At 38.7% G+C, this 25432-nt stretch overlaps 1 protein-coding gene across 3 annotated transcripts in view; it reads left to right on the forward strand.

Annotated features, from left to right (window-relative positions):
* Tmem164 (transmembrane protein 164) overlaps positions 1-25432 on the forward strand; it is a 166387-nt gene that overhangs the window by 75257 nt on the left and 65698 nt on the right. For 2 of the 3 annotated variants that reach the window (XM_027930773.2, XM_071606684.1), the window contains exon 3: positions 12879-12945. The exons of the other annotated variant lie outside the window; for it this stretch is intronic. In XM_027930773.2, the coding sequence (XP_027786574.1) occupies positions 12879-12945 (67 nt within the window). The remainder of the gene's footprint in view (positions 1-12878; positions 12946-25432) is intronic. 3 annotated transcript variants of the gene reach the window in all.

Raw genomic sequence — 25432 nt, forward strand, 5'->3', positions numbered from 1 at the left:
CTTTGGATAATAATGATCATCACATTCCACCATCGTTTATTACCCCGTGCCCCCTTCCTTTCCCGAACTCTAAAGGGCAGAGGGTTTGAATTATTTTGAAAAGTAATCATCAAATCCTATATGGTAACTTTGTCTCCTTTTAGGGAACATTTTTTTTTTCTTTTTGCCTTAAGCCTCATTGAATTTGGCCAGACCTTCTGGTATAATCTTAAATAATAATAGTACTGGCAGGGATCCTTTTCTTGCTTTTGCTTTTAATGGAAGTATTGTTAGTGTTTCACATTATTTGACTCAGATGGTTGGTTTAGATTAGATGTTCTAATATTAAGTAATTACCTTAAATTATCAAAATTTTTAAAGAATACTTTTTTTTTGAAGGGCTGGGGCTATAGCTCACTGGCAGAGCGCTTGCCCAGCATGAGTGAGGCACTGGGTTCTATCCTCAGCACCACATAAAAATAAACAAATAAAATAAAGGCATGCTGTCCATCTACAACTACAAAGTTTTTTTAAATACTTTTTTGATAGTTGTGGGGATCAAACCCACGGCCTTACACTTGCTAGGCAAGTGTTTAGCTTGCACCTACAGCCCATGAATGGTTAATAAATTGAGCTAATGCTTTCTGGGAATCCGTGGAGTGGTTCATTTGTGTTTTCTTCTTTCATCTTCTTATTTGGTGTATTATAGTAGCAGATTTTCTAATATCAGCTGTGGTAGGATTTCTAAGATAAACTTTCCTTTTCCTCTGTATGCCTGTGAGGGACTCAGATTTATCTTTTGTAACATGAATTTTTTGCCTTTTGCAACCTCCAGTTTGAAACTTACTTGTGCTGTTACAATACAAATTTCTTTGAAATTCTTTCTTATTTTCCTCAGGTTTCTTTTCACCCTTGTCATTCCTTCTCAGTGTGTTTTATTCTAGTGGCTTTCTGTACCTGTTCCAGAGTCCAGATTTTCTTTCATACTATTGAGGATACAAAAAATATAAACTATTTTTTCTGGGTCATATACTAAATTCAAACATTCATACTACTTCCAAGTCTATAGAATGATATGCCTCTCGCTTGTGCTGTCAGAAGTTTTCATAAGAACCAAACTGTTTTTTATATGTCTATGAGTATTCAAAAGTGAATTTATGTGTAGACTGCCTTTGAGTATTCTCATGTTCTCTGTGGCGTTGGTTAGAACCACTTTGCCCATCCATACTTGGCATGCAGGGTGATGCACATGACTTTTAGCCCATTTCCCAGTGTCTAATGGCTATTTGTGTAGTGGGTTCTGCTGGGCCAATATGGAATTATCTATTCCTCCTACTAAGCTCTCTGATACTCTGAATAGATAATGTAAAAACCAATAGCCTCCCACATGCATGGCTACCCGATTATACTCGTGTGGGTTCTTTTCCAGGATACAACATGCCAGCACCAGTTCTACCATATTCTACTCTTGATTTGGGGTAATTGGCATTTCTAAATGGATATAGACCAATTTGGGGATTGCTGATTTTCTCCAAAAGTAATAGAACTAATGTCTATCTAGTTTGCTGATTATTAAATAAACTCTCAGTTTGTAAGTCATGAGGCTGATGGTGATGGAAGGATTTGGTATCTTTCTGTCTTTATCCTGGTTTCTGGAAGCTGCATCATGAATTGACCACAGATTTTTTTTTTCTTACTTCCTATGAGCCATGTTGTGAATGGAGATTTCTCCAAGATTCTGGCTATAGTATAACAATCAGTTTAAGTTTTCAGTGATTTGGGGAACTTTATCTTTTTCTGTGTCTTCATAAGTATTTCACTTGTGAAGTTGGGAGAGACTAGGTTAAGTGCTTGTTAGCCAATTGCTATCTTATTTTATTTATTTATTTTTAATATATTTTTAGTTGTAGATGGGACACAATACCTTTATTTTATTTATTTACTTTTATGTGGTGCGGGGATGGAACCCAGTGCCTCATGCATGCTCGGCAAGCGTTCTACCACTGAACTACAACCCTGTCCCAATTGCTATTTTAAATTAGAAACTGTATGTGCATTTTGGAATAGAGCAGAAGTAGGCATCTTTTTTTTTTCCCCCATAAATGTCCAGATAGTAAATATTTCAGACCTCAAGGGCTGTATGAGCTCTGTGCTTGAACTATTTAACTCTGGTTATAGCAAGAAAGCAACATGGCAATATGCAAATGAAAGAATTTGGCTGTGTTCAAATAAAAGTTTTATTTACCTAAGGTGGACATGGTAGCAATTACCTGTAATCCCAGTGACTAAGGAGGCTGAGGCCGGAGGATTGCAAGTTCAAGGCCATCATGGGCAATTGAGACCCTGTCTCAAAAACCTAGACAAAAGAGCAACAAGACCAAACTTTACCTAGAGAAAGACCACATGCAAAAGTTCTGTAGATGGCTGGTGGTAATATTTGCACAATAATGTAAATGTAATTAATTCCATAGAACTGTACAATTAAAAATAGTTAAGATAGGAAATTTTATTTATACATATATAATTTTATCACAGGAAAAAAAAAGGCCAAATCAAGAAGACTATATTTTGCTGACTCTGAGTTTAAAGGAATTAGATCTAGCACACATGGAGAGGCAGAAGCTGGTTCTAGGGGATTATTTGATACAACAGGTCAGTGGCCTTGCTAATAAGATAGAAGGCAAGGAGAGAGAATTCTTGAGTATTTAAAAGGAGTACCTTAGCAGGGCTTAGGGAATTCTGGAACGTTGTAGTGCACCCTAGTGATGTCATAATTTGCTCTTTGGGGATGGAAATAACAGTGTTCTTATTCATATATTTTGATATAAGTATCAGAGCAAGGGTTTTCGCCTTCCAGAGATTTGGGAAACCCCAGCCACCATCACAAGTGTTCATATCAGAGGTATCATTTTTATTTTATTTTTTCTTAGTATTTGATAGACCTTTATTTTTATTTATTTAATTTTTATATGTTGCTGAGAATTGAAGCCAGTGCCTCACACATGCCAGGCAAGTGTGCTACTGCTGAGCTCCAGCTCCAGCCCCATATTGGAGGTATCTTTTGAATAGATTTTTCCTTCCTTCCTTCCTTCCAGGGAATTGAACCCAGGGACACTTTATCACTGAGCTATATATCCCCTGTTTTTGTTTTTTTTTTTTTAAATTTTGAGACAGGGTCTTACTAAGTTGCTGATGCTGATCTTGAACTTGTGATCCTCCTTACTCAGCTTCAGAGTCACTGGGAGCATGCCACTGTGCCTGGTGTATCAGAGGCATCTTAAAAGTTAGCCAGTCCTTCCTTTGTGCTCACTGTTCAAATGGTGACTATCGGTGCTTCCTGTAGATGATCCTGATTCCTTCCAAACTAGAAAATCCTAGCTTTTAAATTGTTAACCACAATGGAGTCATTAGATAAAAGAACAATCCCCAGCTTGAGTCAGCTGCCTCTGCAGACTCCAGGAGAAGATTCCCACTAGTTGGCTGGAGACTTCGGTCCTTTTATCTGGAAACAGTGCTACCCTCCTAACCCTAAGTGTTTTTTCTCTCAGTGGCATAAAGAGGACACTCTTTACTTCTGAGCTCTAGCCTCAGTAGCCCTGAACTTGACCAAGACCTGGAAGGGGCCTATATTCCAAACATGGTCTCTCATATTCCCAGGGCTTGGGGCTAGGGGATCAAGTTTCTGTTTAATGTTGTCCTTAGAGGAGAGTGAACATATCCAGGCCCATTATCCTCCCTATTCTGAAGTTGGAGGAATGATAAGATCTTGAGACTAGGGGCTGAAGAAGCTATTAGTCCTGTGACTGCAGCCCTGGGTCTGAGAAAAGCTTTGTAGAGCTTGGCAGTTTCCCAGTCTCCCTGTTGGGTCTGTTATCCATGCTGAAGGAGAGCATCGTTATCACATTGTGGAAAACATTCTTTCCCTTTTCCCAGTCTCCATGGATCCCACCAGCATAGAGGGCTCTAATTCTCTGCTTGCTCTTTGGTGTCCTGGTTGCTGTTTTTAAAGGACAGTTTCACAAAGGACAAGGAGCTTCTTAGATAAGCTAGCATTTGGGACTCATTCTGTCTGAGCTGAGATCTTAAAGGAATAGATGAAAGAAAAGAGAATGACAGGTAAGGTTTTTCTGGCTTTGGGTTGTGATCAGTTTACATGCCTTGTGAGCATCCATCACTTAATGTGCCAGGTTATCCAAATGTGTGCAGCAAGGATGGGGGGCCTCATGGAGTGAGTCGCTGAGTGGTGCATTTTGAATGGCAGTGAACTCTTCCCCCACCCTGCTCTGGGTAAGAAAAGTGCATCACAGAGAGCTGGCATGCATCCTTTGCCTCTGGAAGCATACTGTACCCGCCTAGCACTAAAATCTTGAAATCTGCTCATCTTCTTGTGCACATGGAGAGGAGTGGATTTGTGATGCAAGTGGGATTATTTGGTCATGAGTATCTGCTGACTCAGTCTGGAGAGGCTTTTGAAGGAGAAGAGATGAAATTTCATCTGTGCTGCAGGGAGGAGGAGATGCATTGCTGGAAGGAGAGAGCAATATAGGCTGGGTGTGAGTCAAGGTAGGTAAGGCAAGCTTGGGGCTGGGTGAGGGGAATTACGGTAGCCTGACATATGATAATTGCATTGCAAGGTGGATACTCTGTTGGCCTTTGGGCCACATGATATTAGGATAGTTCAGTAGCCTATTAACTCTTTTCTAGATTCTATTTCTTATATTCACCTACTTTTAAGCAGCATGACTTTCCCAGGGAGCCTGAGATCTCTGGGATTGTCCTGGGGTTATAAGATGGACTCAGGTTGAACCTGTGGTGTGTTATTGTCTGGGAAGAGCTTTACATCTCAGCACCCCTTTTCACAGAGCTCCTTGAACCAGCTGCTCTGAAACCTGAGAGGTCTCAACTTAGTTTGGGGTAATGTTAAAAAGGCACCTTTGCCTCAGAGGTGGGTGCTTTTAGGCTTACCTTTGGACTGATTGCTGAAAAGGGTGTTTGAGAAACTGCCTCTAACCTGAGCAGCTTAATTAATAGCCGTTCTTGGCAAGAGAGAGAAAGTTCTACATATGAATGTTGTAGATTTAAATGGGAAAGAGATCAGGGACTTAGAGGATTAACAATTCACGGATATCAGTTCCTTTTTTCTGTGGAATGCCACTCAGGTGCCTTCTTTTCATGTGTTTGGGTCCTGCCTTGAATTCATATACAGACTTAATGCTTAGAAGAGGGAGGAAGCTTTCAGGTTCTTCACAGGTCTCTCTTCCTCATCTCTACACAATGGAAGCTGCCTTTCTTCTCATATATGCATATTCAATTTTGTCTTCTACAAATTTTCTGAAAGTTCTCTGAAGGTTTCCAGAGCAGGGACTGATTTTATTTTTTTCTTCCTCCTGGACTGCTATGCTTTAAATGTGTGTTCACATGGGAATCACCTCCAGGTAAAAGGTTGGCAAGAGATCTAGATAACTTTTCCTATCTGGGGAAACATGGAAAATAGTACTCAACAGAGGAAGGGGGACTGATCATTTGGGGCCTCTTTTTACTTTGTCAGTCCAACCAGTCCTTGTGGAAGCAAAATGAGGAATCTCATACATTGGACAAAAGCAATTCCAATAAAGAGCAATACAGCATAATAGATAAGATTTGGGCAAGATACGTAGGAATTGTGCAGTCAGTAATGAAGAAGTAGAAATGTTTCAGTTTTATTAAAAAAGTAATCCATGCTCATAGTAAGGGAAGAAGTCAAACATTACAGAATACAATAAAGAATACAATAAGTATGACTGATAATTCCTGTTAATATGTCGGTATAATTTCCTCACAGTCATGTGTGTGTGTGTGTGTGTGTGTGTGTGTATCCAATTCTTTCTAAAAAAAATTTAGTTACATGTAGATGAACACAATACCTTTATTTATTTTTATGTGGTGCTGAGGATCAAACCTAGTGCCTCACACAAGTGAGACAAGCACTCTATCACTAAGCCACAACCCAGCCCCAATATATACTCAATTTTTAGACATAAAATAATGAGTATTCTATATGCTACTTTGTAATATTTAAAAAGTCAACATATCACAGTCTTTTTACCACCTTATTATATATTGCTCTAAACATTATTTCTAATAGCTTGAGAGTATTCCATTATTTGGATGAATGTAATGTAATGTATTTAAACAGTGCCCTGTTAATTTAACATTTGGTTTATGGGATAGATATGTTTTTGAGGGGTCTTGAATAATGCAGTGAAATTTGATGGGCCAGGTTATACTTGTGCTTCTTGTACTTGCTCTGTGATCCTGAGTGAGAATTAAAGCCCCAGTCTTCACTTCCTCATTTGAAAAGAATACTATTAATAATAACAACTACCTCCTTAACTAGTTAGTGACAATTAGATGAGATGACCCATGTAAATTTCTTAGCATGGAACCTGACATATACTAACTACTCAATATATATAGCATTATCCTTGTCTTGACATTACCATTTCTGTACACCTTACTGTTATAATTTGGGGATGAAAATTGCTTTAATACAGGTAAGTACAATTCTAGAACCTTTACGATTGTGTGGCCCCATTTAGTCCAGTACAAGGAAGTGAGAAAACATTGGCTGCAACCAGGGAATTGTCTTTGTGCCCACAAGCAAAGTTATGCTAGCTTTCCTATTGTACTTGCCAAGTTTGTTTTTCCCCTTTCTCTGTTTTTTATGTTCAAATTGTTATTCTGAAAATATTCAAACATAAAGAAGAGGGAACAGGGCTGTCCACTGACTGACCATATGACCTTCATCTAGATTCAGTAGTTCTTATGCTTTCTGATCTGTGAGTTCTGAAATGCAAGAAATTAGTTGTATTTCCTGTGAATGATAGGTCTGTGTCAGATAGCTGACAACAGAAGTATACTTTCATATCATGAGCTTATACAAAAAGAAGGCCAGTGTGGAAGGACCCTGGACTTTGTATGGTAGAACAGGTTTCTTGTATTTATAATAAAAATCACAAAAAGTAATCTCAATATATCTGCCAATGTGGAAAGAAAAGATGTCCATCAATATGACAGTGGATAAGTAACTTGGAGTACATTCGTACAACTGAATGTTGTATAGTGGTAAAAATCATCTTCATTCATTGACATAAGTAATTAGAGGAAGCCATGATGAGTGAAAAGTGTGATTTGCAGAAGGATATATATATTAAATATATAGTATCATATATTTAATGACATGAAAATGAAACAGCATGTCATAGTTTGTGGATACAAACATAATAAACATATAAAAACATGGATAGAAAGAAAGCATACTACTTCAGAATTCAGGTTCCTGTTGGTGGGGAGTGGGTCAGATGAATGCTATTTAGGAAGGGTATACACAGAGCTTCAGTGGAATCAATAATATTCAGGCTTCCTTAAGTGGGTCAGAGGACATATGAGTATACATTGTATGATTTTTAAAATACTTTTCTGTTTGAAAATTTCAAGGAAAATTATAGGGTGAGAAAGCATTGTTTAAAAGGTTTAGGATCTTGGATCACTTTGTGGGTGTGAAAGCTGAGATTGGGAGAACTGTGTTTTGCTTCTCATGTATATTTTGAATTTTATCATATAGTAAAATTGAGTTTTTCAGTGTAATTTTGTGTAGATTTCTGTGACTTCCACTACAATTAGGGAATTGAATAGTACCATTTCTTCTAAGAACTTGTTATACTGTCCCTTTAGAATAATAACCACATCCATAAAACCTGGCAACCACTCATCAGTTCTCCTTGACTATAGTTTTATTGTTCAGGGAATATCATACATATGGAACCCTATTATATGTAATCTTTTGAGAGTAACTTTGTTCATGCAGCATAATGCTGCATGAGATTTATCTAAATTCTTGCATGTATCACTTGTTCACTCATTTTTATTTATGAGTAGTTTTCCATGTCTGTGTTTATCACAGTTTGTTTATTTACTCATTGAAGAGCACCTGGACTGGTTTCAAATTTTGGCTATTACAAATAGAGTTGCTAGGCTGGGGTTGTAGCTCAGTGGTAGAGCTCTTGCCTAGCATGTGTGAGGCACTGGGTTCAATCCTCAGCACCACATATGAATAAATAAGTAAAATAAAGGTCCATTGACAACGAATAAATAGCGTTGCTGTGAATACTTGTGTGCAGGTTTTTGCAGAAACATGAATTTTCATCTTAGGAGGGTAAATAAATATCCAGGACTAGGGTTATTGGGTCATAGGATCCATATTTTAATTTTCTAAATTTTATAAGACACTTCTAAACTATTTTCCAAAGTGGTACTTTTATATTTTATATTTCCACCAACATGTGCAGAAGTTCCAGTTTTCCGTATCCTCTCCAGCAATTGCTATTGTCAGTATTTTTATATTAACAGTTCTATTGATAGATGAGGAGTGGTGCTGGGGATCAAACCCAAGGCTTCATGCATGCCTGGCTAGCACTCTACCACTGAGCTACACTCCCAACCCTGTATATCTTTTGATGAAGTTTCTATTCATTTTTTTAGCCCATTTAAACAATTGAGTTGTTTTCTTATTGTTGAGTTTGAGGATTCTTTATGTACTCCAGATAAAAGTTCTTTTTTGGATCCGTGATTTACAAATAGTTTCCACATTCTGTATCATTATATAGCTTGTCTTTTCATTTTCTTTGAAGCTATCCTTTAGGTAAAAATCCTTTAGCTTTTGGTTAAGTTTAGTTTAACATTTTTTCCTTTATGTATTGTGTTTTTGGTGTCATGTTATTCAAATAACTGTTTGTTTAACTGAAGGTCACAGAGATTTTCTCTTTGTTTTCTTCTAAAGGTTTTATAATTTTATGATTTATATTTAGATTTATAACTTAACCTTTATATAAGGTGTGAGGCTTAGATTATTTTACTTTGGAATGTCCAGTTGTTCCAACAGCATTTTGCACTACTGTAGAAATCAAATGACCATATCAATGTGGGTCTTATACTGGACTCTTTTGTTTTATATTCAATGTGTCTATTCTTAGCAAATACTGCATTGTTTTGATTGCTGGAACTTTATGGTAAGCTTTAAAATTAGGTAATATGATGTCTTCATCTAGCTTATTTTTCTAAGCCTTTTTCAGCTATTCCTGTTTCTTTGTCCTTCCATATACATTTTAGAGTCAGTTTACCTGTATCTATAAAATATCCTACTGGGATTTTGGTCAGAATTGCTCTGATTCCATAGATCATTTAGTTGAGAATTGACACCTTTCCTATGTGGAACCTTAGGCTATTACCAGCTAAGCTATACAAACCAAGAAGTCCTGTAGATAATATTTGTGGCAGCAGTTAATGGCTGTTTTATATTTTTTAAAGGCCAAATTCTTTTTTTCTTCTTCTTCTTTAGTTATAGATGGACACAATACCTTTATTTTATTTATCTATTTTTATGTGGTGCTGAGGATTGAACCCAATGCCTCACAAATGCTAGGCAAGTGCTCTACCACTGAGCACTTATTTTTTATTCTTTATGTAATCTTTATGCTGTTGCTGTCATAGACGAGGTCCCAGGGGCAGGACCAAACTAAACTCTGCTTCATCCAGCCGCTATTTTGTATTCTTTTATGTGATGGCCAGTCAGGTATAACCATAAGAGGAGAAAAAAGGGGAAAACAAAGTTTATTATACTTACAGGGGCCTGTCATGCTAAGTGGTGCCACATGGGAAAGACACCAGGATAAAGCAGTCAGGAGGCAGAAGGCAGGAGTAAGGGGAAGATTTAGGCCATCTTTGGTCAGTTGCTCACCTGTTAGGTGTGGTGTAGCTGTATAATCAAGGCAGTTTTGTCATAAAGCACAGAAAGGGTTCCATTATCTTCTGACATGACCCTATGGGTATCTTAGAACTGCTTCCACACATAGACATGCACATATACTATGAAGCAAATGTAATATTCATGCCACATATTTGAACCTGAATACAGTAGTAAAAACACATACTTGAAACTTGGGGAGACCTGAGTGTGACTTCTGACTCATTCATTTATTATCTGTGTGCTCTTGGGGAAGTTACTTAATGACTTGGAGTGACTTGGTCACTCAGCTATGAAATGAAGCTATGTAATGAATAAGGTGATGATGCTAATTATAATAAAATCTGAGTGGGAAATGAATGCGATTATGTGTCTAAATATTAGCCCAGTGATTTGCATGTAGAATGGTCAGTACATCTTGGATATTTTTGTAATTGTTAGTGTGTAAGATTTCTTTATATATTAAATATAATTTACCCTTTCATATATATCTTGTATAATTGAATTTTGAGAACCCAGAACAAGGCTTGTCTTTATCTAGGAACTTATTCATTTTGAATCTTTTTTAAAATATTCTTTTTAGTTGTCAGTGGACATTTATTTTATTTATTTATATGCATTGCTGAGAATCGAACCCAGGGCCTCACACATGCTAGGCAAGTGCTCTACCACTCAGCCACAACCCAGCCCTATTTTGAATCTTGATGTTCATTTTATCTGTTTTATCTTTGGCTTTCCTTGGGCCCTTGGAATAAATTCCATTGTTCTCAAGAGATATAACTTTGTGTTTTCCTAATGTCTAATTGGCCTTGTGCAAATGCCAACTTTCTTTTGAGGTCAGTGGTGAAGCCTGGCACAAGAATCTAGCTTTATCTTAATTATCAGTATGCTTTTTCCTCTCTCAGGAAGAGTCTTTATACTGTTGCTGTCATAGACGAGGGCCCAGAGTCAGAGTTAAACCAAACTGCTTCACCCAGGCCTGGAATTCAGAGCACAGGGCACCCTCTTGAATGTCCCTCCTGAAATGGTATGGTAAGCTGGCCAGCCTGAGGTAGCAGGAGTGATATTGCATTACTGTGCTGCCTCCACTTGGGCAAGCCAAGTCCTATTAACCTATAGGACTTTTGGGCTAGCATGGCCAATGAGTCTTCTCCCTTTAAATCCATCCCCTGAAAGCATATTAAGCTTGGTTCAGGGAATGCAGGAGGAGATAGGGAGGTCACTGGATCCAAAGGACAAAAGAGCATCCCTGACTTTCTAACTGAGGTCATATTTGGGAGGGAAGAAGGAAAGAAGCCTCTGATGTAATATAGCGGGAAGGATATGAAATTTTGGTATCTGGAGTCAGATAAATCTGGATGTGAGTGCTGACTTTTACCTGATACAAGGCATTGATCAAGTCACCTCATGTCTCTGATTGTGGCTTCTTCATCAACAGAATGGGAAAAGTCATCGTATCCATATCATAAGATTGCTATAAAAAATTGAAAGGGAGAGTTCATGTAAAGCAGCTAATAAGATAACTGGACTAGAATACATACATTTTTATTGGTTCTTTTTATATATGATAGCAGAATTCATTTTGATAAGATTATACAAGCATGAAATATATTTTATTCTAGTTAGGACTCCATTCTTATGGATGTTCATGATGGTAGGATTCACTATGGTATATTCATATATATACATAAGAAAATTATTTTGGATTCATTTCACTATCTTTCCTTTTCCTGTCCCCTCTCTCTCCCTCCCCTTCATCCCTCTTTGTCTAATCAACTGAATATCTATTTTCTCCCCACTTATTGTGGGCTAGCTTTTACATATCAGTAAAAAATTCAACCTTTGACTTTTGAGGACTGGCTTATTTTACTTAGTGTGGTAATCTCCAGATCTATCCATTTGCTTGGAAATGTCATAAAGTCATTCTTCTTTATGTCTGAGTAACATTCCATTGTGTGTGTGTGTGTGTGTGTGTGTGTGTGTGTGTATCACAAGTTCTTTTTCCATTTATCTGTTGAAGATTGCCTAGAATATACTAAGTGCTCATCATCACTATTGTGAAGCTTTGGTAATAAAAAACAGTCTGGGGAAAATAAAAAGCAGTCTTGGGACCTATTTCTAGAAGAGACCTCTATTCTTTGGGGTCTCCTGGTAATGTCTTTTATAAACACTTCCATGAACAGTAAGGAAAGAGCCAAAGTTTTAGGGTGATTCAGTAATGTGGCCTGCCTTTCTCATGAAGGCAAACTATACATCCTGGTAGGATTGCTGTGTGACACACACACACACACACCCTAGCTATTGACTTTAAGTCTAAGAGGCATGTTGACTCAGAGAATGATGAAAGAAGCTGCTTAAATCCTGTACAGAGCCCTTATAAAAAGAGTTTCTTCCTGAGTAAATTATTTTTGACTTATGAAGAATTTCTACTCTGGTGTTGGGACTGAGAAACAGTATTACTACCCAGTGTTAGAGAGTGGTGGTTTTCTTTTCCTTCATCTTCTTTTTAAATTTTCTTTTGCTTTTAAGCTACAGAGTCCAGTATGTAAAACAGAGTATAGAAAAACTGGAAGCCTGCCACACTTGCCCTCCCCACCTCCTGCAGCAACTCCTGAAGTTGTTCTAAGCATAGGGGGAAACAATTTGCAAAGCACTACAGTTGGCTTCCTGGGTTTTTTGTGCAGGTCTCTGGGAAACAATACTTGGTTATGACTGTGTAAATAGGTGACCATAGTCTAATAAATAGGCGTCTTCCATTACAACAGAACACTTAGCTACTGCAGTTCCCCTTTCCTAATGCCTCAGCAGTTGAAGCCTCTGTTTGGGGCCGACAGGATGTTTAGGGAGCACAGAGCTCATTATGTAATGAAGTGTTGTAACCAGAGTGTGTTCAGGAAGTGTTTGGAGGATTCAGAGGCACTGATAGTGCTCTTCAGAACATTTCAATTAGTACAAAATATGCTGCTTTTAATTTATCCTGTGTATGTGTTTTACATAGACAGCGGCTTGTATACATAACCCCCTCCCACATGGCCTGGCTTAACCTGATATATTTTCTTCTTCTATCTCTGCATCAGGGTCTGAGTGTAACCTGGATTTGTTCTTCTTTCTCCTCAAGGTTACAGATGCACATGTTGAATGGGGCTCTTCTGGCATTGCTTTTTCCTGTGGTAAATACCCGGCTGGTAAGTAGCCACTTCTAAGAATGTTCTAGAAATATCCAAAATAGTATTTGTTCTTTCCTTACATGTCCTCATTCTTAGCCAATATGCACATGTGATTTAACACACACACACACACACACGCACACACGCACACACACACACTAATATTGAGGGGCTTTAAAATTGTTTTTAAGTGTATATGAACACATGCATTTATTTATTTATTTTTATTTTATATTTATTTATATGTACCTCACACATGTTAGGCAAGTGCTCTACCACTGAGCTACAACCCCAGCCTTAATGTTGAGTTTTAATGCAGTGTAGTAGAACTTGATGGGGTGAGACTCAGGCTGCCATAAGCTTTTACATCAGAACTAGGACAGACAAGGCTGAGGATGTGGTTTAAGGGTTGAGTGCTTGCTTGGCTTACATGGGGCCCTGGGTTTGATTCCCAGCATACCCCCCCCCAAAAAAAAAAATAAACAAAAATAAATTAGGACAGACCGAAAAGGCTACTGAAACTCTTGGGGAGGTTTAGTGGAAAGATGGGGGACTTAGGCCTGACCCATTAGACAGAGGCTTCCAGGTATTTTAGAATGATGCTAGGGAGGTTCAAAGCCTGTCAACATTTTTCTAAGGGACCCCAGGGGCAAGAATTCAATTATTTTTCTATCCACTCAAATTCATAGAAAAGTATGGGTCACACAAACCTCCCGTGACTAGCAGGGAGAATCCCACTGTGACAGGGGCCTAGGTGATAAACCAGCTTTCAGAGAAGCAGGTGCTCCATATCTGGGTTGGGAGTGACTGGGCACTGCCCTTAGACTCCCACATGTGGGGCTACAGAGGGATTAGCTAGCCATTAGAAAGTTCAGTAAAGAAATCACTTGTAAAATCATTTCTACTGCTTTCATGACTTAAATTAGGCATAAAAATCAAAAGTTTAATTCTTGAAATCATAAGCTTGCCTTTTGGATAGCACTTTATAAGGCTTTCTCACATGACAGTTGTATGACATAGACAGGGCAAGTATGTTGGTTTCTTGTTTTACAGAGGAAGAAACTGACATTGAGAGAGTCACATAAAGTCTAAGTGGCAGAGTTAGAAGCAGTGCGTGAACTTTTGATCTTCAAACCACAGATTTACTTTGTAATCATCCCCTCCCCGTAGATACATACACCCCTATGATACTGTACTTTTCCAGCTGCATATTATACATCAGCAGAAATTAAAATGGGAAGCATTCATCTTAAAGCAATGATTTTGAACCCTCCCTAGGCCCTGGGGTCACTTAATTTAATTAGCTTGGTTTCATCATTCCACAGTGTAAACATATATCAAAGCATCATCACATTTTACCCCTTAATTATAATACACCACATTGTCTACCCATAAGTGTAGACAACTTTTTGTCAATTAAATATAAAATAAAATAACAAACAAACTGGTAGAAAAACAAACAACACTGATGCCCTGCCCTACCCTTGGAGCGTCTAAGTTCATGATCTGTGACAAAGCTTGAGTATTGTGTTTTCAGAAGTATTCTAGTTCATTCTAACTCAAAGCCTGAGTTGAAGGCCACTGATTTTTTTTTTTTACAGTGGCTCTGAAACTTAATGCCCATAGAAGTTACTTCCAGAGACTTCTTCAAAACTGAAGCTAGAGGGCTGGGGTTAAGGCTCAGTGGTAGACCTCTTCCCTAGTATACATGAAGCCTTGGCCCCATCCCCAGCACTGCCAATAAAAACACTCCTGCTTTGGTCTTAGTTCCAGAGTGGATAATATCAAAGAATGATATTATAAATAATCTAAATTGACAATATAAATCTATACTTTAAAATATGTGGCTACTTTGACATGCCACAGCATCATTCCTTACTGACTCAGGGACATGGAACAATGTTGGAGCAGAAGTTACTCTCTGCCTGTAGAGGTGACCTGCCATGTTTTCTTATCTCTCTGCCCACCTTGTGTCCCTTTTCTCAGGAGATTGAGAGGTCAGCACATAGAGAGCTACTTTCTCCAATTTTAGCAGTTTCATAAGATTACAGGAAAAGGAGGCACATCAGAAAACCTCTCCCTGGACTAGTAGAGCCAGTGATTCTGAGTCTGAGTGCTTCCAGCCTACAATTCTGGCTAAATAGTCTCTGTCATCTGGTGGACATCCTTTGGAGTGCATATGGTGCTCTAGACAGGCCACTTTGAACTCTATTTCTAGTGGACCTTTCCCCAGTGAAAAACAAATACCATTTTCCTTGAAGAACCATTGAGCATAAGCAAGAAGTTATGCTTCCTGTTGTGTAAGCATAAGACCACAAAGGGCCCAGTTACATACCCAGGGTCATTTAGGAAGCTAATGGTAAGGTTTTCATTCAGTCAGCATTTTATATGAACTGTATGTTTCACACCAGGTCTGCTAATGTTTTCTTAGGCCCTTTATTAATCACAGCAGCAGCATTGTCAGCTGCCACTTCTTGAATGCTTATGCTGTGCTAGGTACTGTTGTGTTTTACACAGATTAATTTACTTAATCCTTAAAATAGACTTATGAGGCAAGGTACTGTTATTATCCACAAGATCAAGATGCCAGCAGGATTGACTTCCTTTGAGGCCTCTCCGGCTTGCAGATGGAAGCCCTGTGGCCTTTTTACATGGTCATCATCTCCCTGCATGCATACCCATAGTGACTCTTTGTGTGGCCAAATTGACTCTTACAAGAACATCCATAAAACTGGATTAGGGCCGATTCTGATAACCTCCTTTTAACTTAATCCCTTCCTTGAAGGCCCTGTCTCAGTACATTCACATTCTAAGGTGCTGGGGGTTAGGACTTCAATGTATGAATTTCGTGGGTATGCACTTCAGCCCAGAGCACCTGTACTACCCTGCACAGAGATCACTGTTTCTCCCCTGTCTCCCTATGCTTTCCTTCTCTCATTCTCTCTTCTCTCTCCCTCTCCCCTTTTCTCCTCTCTCATGGCAGATGTGCTGTTATATTTGTTACATTAACAGCTAACACTTTCAAAATAAATGTCAAGCTATAGACAACTGGCTTATTAAGCAGGTTCAGGTAACTTTCCTTGACACCAAAACTTCTTTGATGGGCTCTTAACTAGGGATTCTAGTTACTCTGGTAAATCTTTATGCTCTTTTTCTAAGATGAAAGCAAGCAAAACTTGAGATATCTCCATTTAAATGTGTCATTGCAGTTAGTTTTGGTCTGGTTTAGATTGTTGTGACCCCTCTTGAAACACTTTGGCCTTTAAGGCTGTTTGCTTTGCAACTCTTTACTTGAGCTCAGATTGATTTGGTACAAGACACAGGAAGATTGGAAAGTCTTTCTTCAACCTGATGATTCAATTAGGCAGGAAGCCAGCTTTGACTTTTCTTTGGCTTTTTCCTTCTTGGCCTTTTATCTTTTTAATCCTTTTTTCTTCATTAATAAAGATGAGGAAATAAGGAAAATAGAATGAACTTATTAGTGTGTGTGCCAATACCATTGACATACATACATTCACATACATGAAGACAGAATAAGAGGGAGTTGGATGTAATGGTCATAGTCAGCTAAGAATTTGGGGTCATCAGTGAATTTCCATGTGTGCTATTCCACCCTGCGACCCATTGGCACCAGAATTTGCAGACCAGCTAGAAAATGCCTAAGTTTCAGTTCCTTCTAGTAGACCATTTTCAAAGCTGATGCCCTAGAAGGAGGTCATTCCAATGGCCCCCATTACAAGTAAGTATTTGTCATAGCCAGGATCATGGTGGGGTGGGATCATATTCTGGCTTCAGATGAAGTATATTAAAAGTAACTTCCAGCAGTATGTCCTCTTGTTTCTTGGAAGGAAGAAGGACAAACACATCATGGAAATATTGATTAGTAGATTTGCAGGGAGCTCAAAGTTTGTCTAATTTAATCTTATCTTCCAGAGGAGAAATTAGGGGGATGAATAACTTGCTGAAGGAGGTAGGGTGGGTGCACCTGGAATACAAGTCCCCTGACTCAGGACTTCAGAGCTCTTTCCCTGTTCTGTGACTGAGATTCAGAGTGAGTTTGCATGTTGGTGAGGCAAGATGCTTAAGAGAATTAAAGAGAACCCAAAGAGAACTAAAGAGCCTCTTCACTTCCAAAGGCACAAACACAGTTTTTTTGCGTGTGTCTTCATGTGAGCCCCTGGATCAAATCCAGGGCTTCACATGCTAGGCAAGCTTTCTACCACTGAGCCATACCCCCAGCCCACAAACACTTAATTTTGTATACAATATCAGGAGGGACAAAGACTGCCACCTCTCCTTCTTGTCCCCCTTCCTGCTGCAAGCCTGTCCATGGATCTGAATTTAAGATCCCCTTTCCCAGCCTGTCAGTAGTTCATAGCTTGGAGAATAGAAGCACTGTCTACTTTGCAAATTCCTTGTTATAGCCATTTATCCTGATGGTGATGCTGGGTTCCTTATCTGTGCCTGTAACTTTGCAAACAGGATCATCTAGTCCAGGCCAAACTAACTTCTTGAAAAATAGTGAAAGCTAAGAGAGGGGAGCCGAATAGATTACCCATCTTAGATTTTTAGTTACAAGTCTCACCTTGTAGAGCTGGTAATCTGGCTCAGGAATGAAGTGCTAGGCCTATGCTGTATTTGCAGCCCACTGCCTTTTGCCTCATTTGCCATCTGACCCCCATGTCATTTTCTTCTGAATGCAGAGTGTTCTGAGCAAGAAACTTAAATACAGTGTTATCAGCCCCCTTCCCAGACCCAAGACACTAGCCTGACCTGCATTTGTGTTTGTAGTCATTTTTCTTCTCCTAGAATTATAAGAAGAAGAGTGATAATGATTCTTTTCATCAGGCTCCTTTCTTCTTCAAGGCCCAAAGCCTGCAGTACGTTATTATCTCATTATCAAAATTGCCCATTATTGTATACCCGTGTTGATCTATTACATTTGTTCTTTTTTATCCCTTTACTACCCCTCCTCTTCTGCCCAGTCCTTTTTTCTCAGTTGGATGGTTTTTTTTAATGTTCCTAACTCTCAGACCCAGTGGAGGGAGGTTAGTAATACTCATGAAAATCATCTCTGATGTTCTTGGGATGCAGTGCTGTTGGCACACCTTGTCCCCATGTGTGCTGCTGGGAAAACTTTGCTGTCACTAATGCAAATAGGCTTGAGAATATCACTTGATGCTAATTGGCACATCGAAATGTGCTAATTGACCTAGAAGAGTTATTTCTGTGACCGGCAAATTGAGCTATTTTAAAAAGTTATAGTTTAAAGTTTGGACATGAACTGGGGACAGAATGTCCCTTTGCTTTTCTGAGGGTACTTAGAACATAAAAAGCTTGTTTTTAAGAAGCCTTAACTTTCTGAAGAATTGATTTAAGGCAAAATAGTTTCCTAGCCTTCTACAAAGGGTAGTGTGTATCTGATCAGATGAGTACAATGTGTCCAAGGATGTGGAAGTCTTAAGAAGAGTTTGGGGCTCCTGGTTCAAACCACATTCTAGGGATTACCCTCAAATTTGTCTAATTACTACTTATATTTTAAGATTAAGCTGTGAGGGTGGTAGAGGTCCTGCATCCTTCAGGAACCCAACCTGGAGCACACCAGTCAATCTACAGGTTCATTTTGAGTACTTTTTTTTTTTTTGTCAAGGATTGTGCTGTGTATCACAGGACTGAAATAACAGCCAAGGAGCATTCCTGGCCCTCAAGGAACTTGCAGGTTAGAGAAGGTATAAATGCCTGAGAAGTTATGGCAATACAGGGTGATCATCCCTGATCCAAAAATCTCAAAGTCAAAATGGTCCAAAATCTGAACATTTCTGAGCATCAGTGTTTTTCTACTAACTGCTAGGATTTCATAGTTTGGTTGGACAATACATTCAGCCTATCCCCTAAGTTCTCTCTTTGGCTTCATATCTGTTCGCTGTGGGTGAGTACAGTATCTTTTGCTTTGTGACTGCCCACCTAGTACATGGTAGATATTCAGATATAAGATAGATACATACATCAGCTAACTGAGACCTCCCTTATTGTTCAGGGAAATTCTGGGTACCCCTGTCATATATGTCCTGAGATCTTGGGTATGAAGACAGAGAGGTGATAGATGATATTCTCTTCCAGGTAAATTTTTTTTAACCACTTAAAATAATACTATTTTCCTGATTACAACAAAAGACATTTACTGTTGAAAATGTGTGAAATACCCCCCCAAAAAATATAAACACAAAACCTAAAATCACTAATCTAAGGTGGTTATTTTTCTACCCATTGAAAAACAACATAAATCAAGAGGCTTTTGTGCCTTTTTTCTTTTAAATGTATGAATCTTTTCCTTATAAATGTGATATGTTCATAATACAAAACAATAGAAAATATTAAAAAACACAGATATTGTAAAGCAGTAATGACTGTTACATTGTGTACTAAATGTTTTAGAAGCCTTTTTGTCTCTGCATAGATGTTAAGAGTGAATATAGTGGGCTGAAGCCATAGTTCAGTGGTAGAGCACTTGCCTAGCGTATGTGAGGCCCTGGGTTCAATCCTCAGCACTACCTAAAAATAAATAAGCAAAATAAAGGTATTGTATCCATCTACAACTGTTTTTTTTTTTTTTTTTTAAATAGACTGAATACAATGTATTGGTCAAAAGTGCCAACGCTGGAGCCAGCTTGTGATTTAATGCCTGGCTCCTCTGTGGCTAGCCATGTGACCTTGGGTAAGGTTTGCCTTGCTGACCTTATTTGTTTATCTGTAAAATGGGACTCCACTGAATGGAGGTAAAGTGTTACCAGATTACCATATGTCATTACATGTATGCATACATTACATGCACCAATGCCTGGCACATGGTTAAGTGATCAATAAGCATCAAATTCTCCTGTTTTCAATGATTACTAATATTATCTAAGTTATTTTGAGAGAGATTCAACTGACACCCCCTGCAGCAGTCTGGCTGGGCACAATTCAGGAGCCATTTGTCAAAAGAAACAAACTTTATTTTTAGAACCACACACGCCAAACAAAACAGCTCCTCAGGAAAAACCTTCATAGCCCAACTGCCACCACCGGCTTCCCACAAGCCTCTCAACCTCCCCCACTCCTCCTGCTCTTGAGGCCGATTGGCTGGGTCGTGTGGGTGGAGCCAAAAAAGTCCCCCAATGAGCAGCTCCCTGGTCTGAAAGGGCCGGGAAACAGCTCCTCACTGCAGAGGAGCCAATCAGTTGGCAGCTAGAAGTTTGCTGGGGGCTGCTGTGAGCCAATCATCAGCTGGCAGCTGGAAGTTTGCTGGCAGCTGGAAGTTTGCTGGGGCCCCTTCGGCTGTGGCTCTCAACAACCCCCACCTCCCATATACATTCTGGGAACTGAACTCATGGGTGCTCTACTACTGAAATATATCCCAGTCCCTTTTATTTTTCGAGTCAAGTCCTTGATAAGTTGCTGAAGCTGACCTCGAACTTGTGATTCTCCTGTCTTAGCCTCCTGAGTTGCTAGGATCATAGGCGTGCGACATCACACCCAAGAGTTGGCATGCCCTTTTTGATGTTATTTTTCAGAGATTTGGCCCTAACTCCCTGATCTGTGCAATGACATGAAGGGGGCTTTGTTTCTGAATTAGCCTTGCTGAGTGAGATTAAAATTCCCTGGCAGGCTTTCTTGTCCACATTGACCAACACTGCCTTTGTATTTTGCCTAGGTTTCAGAGACAGCCTGTTTGATCAGGAAACTGGCCTGCCCTCTCTCCTCCCTCCTGACCGGTGAATTAGGCCCACTCCTGTTTCATTTTGTTTGTGATTAAAATAAACTGTCCAGACCTCTTGTGTTTGTCAGTAGGCCCAAGCTCCTTAGCCCGTTTAGAGAATGGCAGTAGTGGAGTCTTTTCACCTTGAGCCAGTACCCCAAGCAATGCTTCTTTATGTAATTAAAGCCTTATCTTGTGAGTGCTTTCATTCTGCCATCTGTGGACCAGTGGTTCTCAGCCCTGGTTGCACAATTTGAATCCCAGAGCAGCTTTCAACACTTACACATTTATGCAAAAGCACCCCAGGCAATTCCAATGTGCAGCCAGCACAACTCTGCTCTATACTTTGTATGGGGCTTTGAATGAGGTAATTTCACCTTATCAAACATCAGATTGTCAAATAGGACTAGTAATATCTTCTCTCTCAGATAGGGCATAGTGCAAAAAGAACAGAGGTGATGAAAGAAAGAACAAAGAGCTTTGAAAAGTTAAAAGCACTATACAAACAAGTCCTTGTCCTTGTTCTTTCTTTATTCAGTTCCTTTGTTTGGAATAGTAGATTTAACTGAGATTCAATTTACACATGATAAACTTATCCTTTTAAAGTATATAATTCAGTGGATTTTAGTATTTTCAGTATTGGGTACCATCCATGCTTCTTAACATTAGCCTTTTATCACCTACCCCAAAAGAAGCCCAGTACCCATTAGTACTCAATGTCCATTTTCCCCTCTCCAACCTCTGGCGTCTACTAATCTCCTTTCTGTCTTTACAGTTTTATCTATTCCAGACATTTCATGTAAATGGAATGCTACAATATGTGCCTTTTGGTGACTGACTTATTTGACTTAGCATAGTGTTTTCAAGGTCCATGCTGTGGTATAAATGAGTACTTCATTTATTTTTTAAGACTGAATAGTACTTTTTTGTATAATATACCGCATTTTGTTTAGCCACTCATCCGTTGGTGGACATTTGAGTTGTTTCTACCTTTTTTGCTGGTGTCAGTAATGCTGCAGTGAACATTAGTATAAAAGTGTTTATTGTAGTATCTGGTTGGGGTATGCCTCTAGAAGTGGAATTGCTGTGGCATACAGTAATTCTGTGTATAAGGTTTGGAGAAACTGCCAGATGATTTTCCAGAGTGACTATTCATTTTAAAACCTCTTCAGCAGTGTATGAGGGTTCTAAGTTCTTCACACCCTTACCAACACTTGTCTTCTCTATTATAACCATCCTAGAGGGTATGATGTGGTCTTTCATTGTGGTTTTGATTCTTGTTTCTCTGATAACTAATGATGTTAAACACCTTTTCATGTACTTGCCAGCCCTTTGTATGAATTTTGAGGAATTAAAAAAATATTTATCCATATTTTAGTTGTTTTAATTTTAAATTGTTCAATTTTAAGAATTCTTTCTGGATATTAGGCCCTTATCAGATATATGATGTGAAATATTTTCTACCATTGTGTGGGTTGTCTTTGCCTGCCCTTCCTTCCTTCCTTCCTTCCTTCCTTCCTTCCTTCCTTCCTTCCTTCCTTCCTTCCTTCCTTCCACCAGGGATTGAACCCAGAGGCACTTAACCACTGAGCCACATCCCAAGCCCTTATTTTTTTTGAGACAGAGTCTCACTAAGTTACTTAGAGCCTTGCTAAGTTGCTGCGGCTGGTCTCAAACTTAAGATCCTCCTGCCTCGGGCTCCAGAGTCCCTGGTGTGAGCCATCATACCCAGTTGTATTTTCATAATGCTATCTTTTGAAGTGCACTTTAAATATTTTTTGAAGTCTCATTTCTCTAAAAAAGTCTCATTTTATTTGATAGCTTGTGCTTTTGGTGTAACATCTAAGAAACTATTGCCTAACGTAAAGTCATGAAGACATTCCTTCCAAGAGTTTCACAGGGTTAAAGCCTACATTTTAGGTCTATGATCCTTCTTTGGTTAATTTTTGTACATAGTATGAGGAAGGGATCCAAATTAACTTTTTCTGCATATGAATATCTGGTTGTCTCTGTACTATTGTTGAAACAATTATACCTTCCCCACAGAAATATCTTGACATCCTTGTCAAAAATCAATGAAAATAAATGTAAGGGGTTATTTCTAAACGCTGAGTTCTGTCCCTATTGTGAAGACCACACTGTCTTGATTGCTGTAGCTTTATAGAAAGTTTTGAAACTAAGGTATGAGTTCTCCAAATTTCTTCATCTTTTTCAAGATTGTTTTGACTTTTAAAGACCCTTGCATTTCCATACTTATTTCAGAATCATAATGTAATTCTCTAATGCAACCAACTGGGATTTTGATAGGGATTGCATTGAATGCAGATTAATTTATGGAATATTGCCATCTTAACAATATTAAGTCTTCCCATCCATGAACACAAGATGTTTGTCTAATTACTCAGTGCTCCTTTAACTATCAACAATGTTCATAGTTTTCACAGTCTAGCTGGTACACTTCTTTTGTTAACTTTATACCTAAGCATTTTATTTTTTTGATGGTATTATTAATGGAAGTGGTTTTTGAACTTCATTTTTGGATTGTTCATTGCTATTCTGTGGAAATACAATTCATTTTCTTTATTGATCTATACTTTCACCTTTCAGAACTCACTTATTATGATCTAATATGTATTTTATATGTGCATTTATGAGAATTTTCTAGATATAAGGACATGTCACCTATGAATAGAGGTAGTTTCACTAACTCCTTTCCAATCTGGGAGCTTTTTATTTATTTTCTTGCCCAGTTGTCCTGTCTAGACTAGAAGTGGCACAAACAGGTATTCCTGTCTCGTTCCTCATTTTAGGAGAGAAATATTCAGTCTATCACCATTAAGTATGATTTTAGCTGTGGGTTTTTTGTGGACGACCTTATTGGATTGAGGAGGTTTCTTTAGTCACCTTTTTTTTTTAAGTATTTTTAGTTGTAAATGGACACAATACCTTTATTTTGTTTGTTTATTTTTATGTTATGGTGAAGATCGAACCCAATGCCTCATATATGTCAGGCAAGCACTCCGCCACTGAGCTACAGCCCCAGCCCTCTTCAGTCATCTTTAATAAATGTTTGTAGTTAGGGAACTAGGGTCGCATAATATGCTTAATATGGAGGTACCTGTATGAGTATGAAATTACATAGGCTGAGAAAATGTTACTTCTTCCCTAGGAAGGCATCATGAAGCTTCAGGGGTTCGAGCCAGCTTTGCTCAAATTAAAATAGGGAATATTAAACGTATTTAAAAGAATAGGCAAAGCTAGGAGTTTCTGTTAAATACAGTGACACTGTATTGCCATGAGTGTATTAGAGTGAAATAAAGTCATACTTCAGGATGGCCATCCAGAAGCAGCTCAACAAATCCTTTTGATATAGTTGGTACACTCTAGTAGGAGTAATAGCTCAAGCTGCCATAACAAAATGCCATAGACTGGATGTCTCAAACAAAACCTTCTTAAATTTTGGAGGCTGTAAGTCTGAGATCAGAGTGTTAGCATGGCAAGGGCTCTCTATGGAGTTTCAGGGCCCTTCAAATTGTCTTGATATGGTGGGATAGAGGAAGAGAAAGCAAGTTTTCTGGGATTTCTTAATATAAGGGCTCTAATCCTGTGTTAGTCAGTTTTCTATCATGGAGACAAAATATCTGTGATAATCAACTTATAAGGAAGGAAATTTAATTTGGCTCATGGTTTCAGAGGTCTCAGTTGATGGTTGCTTGGCCCCATTGCTTTAGGCCAGAGAAAGCATCATGGTGGGGAAACACTTGACAGAGCAAGACTGCTCATCTCATGGCATCTAGGAATCAGAAAGAGAGAGATGATGGGGTTCTGGTCCCATTCAGTGGTATACTGCTCAGTGACCTTCCACTAGGCTTTACTTCCTAAATGTTTATAGGCTGATGACCAAGTCTTTAATACATGAATCTTTGGGGAACATTCTGTATCTAAACTAACAAATCCCATCATGGTGGCCTCACCTTTGTGAGCTCATCTAAAAACCTAATTATATCACAAAGGCCCCAACTCCTAATACTCCAATATATGAATCTTTAGAAGACACAAAAATTCACTTTATAAGAATAGGTAAAATAACATATACAACAGGTTTGGCACGGGAATATTTGAAGTTTTAGGATTTTTTTTAATAGGGGGAGAGCATAGAAGGTACATTTGTGATAATTTGAACCATATACTAAAAGTCTACTCATGTGCATAGAACTGAGCTAAATTAATTGCTTCTGTTAGCTCAGGTAATTCTCACAGCAACCCTAAAATGCAAGCCAGTCTCATTTGTATAGAGGGAGGAAACTGAGGCCCAGAGATGTTAAATAATTCATCCACAGGCCTTTAACAAGTGAGTGGTATAGTTACAAATTAGAAGCTGTTTTTTTTTTTTTTTTCGAAGTCTATTCTCTTGCCATGATACCACCCCTGCCTTCCCCGCTGTACCCTGAGTGAGTCCTTGCAATTCAAAGTGTAGTACACAGGCCTCCCCTGGGGCTTGTTAGTAATTTAGAATCTCAGGTCCCATCTCAGACCTACAGAATGAGAGTTTGCACTTTAACAAGATCTCCTGAGGATTGGTATGCATCTGAAAGTTTAAGAAGGGCTGAAAAGTAAGATTGAAGGAAGACCAAATGAGTGATATAGTGTACACATGATAAGGCTTAGAAAGAGGGAATGACTATCCTAATGTCATGTGTTAGTCAGCTTTCCATGACTATGACAAAATACCCAAGATAATCAACTAAAAATGAGAAAAGATTTATT

This window comes from Marmota flaviventris, chromosome X (genome assembly GCF_047511675.1).
Source record: "Marmota flaviventris isolate mMarFla1 chromosome X, mMarFla1.hap1, whole genome shotgun sequence".
NCBI lineage: Eukaryota > Metazoa > Chordata > Mammalia > Rodentia > Sciuridae > Marmota > Marmota flaviventris.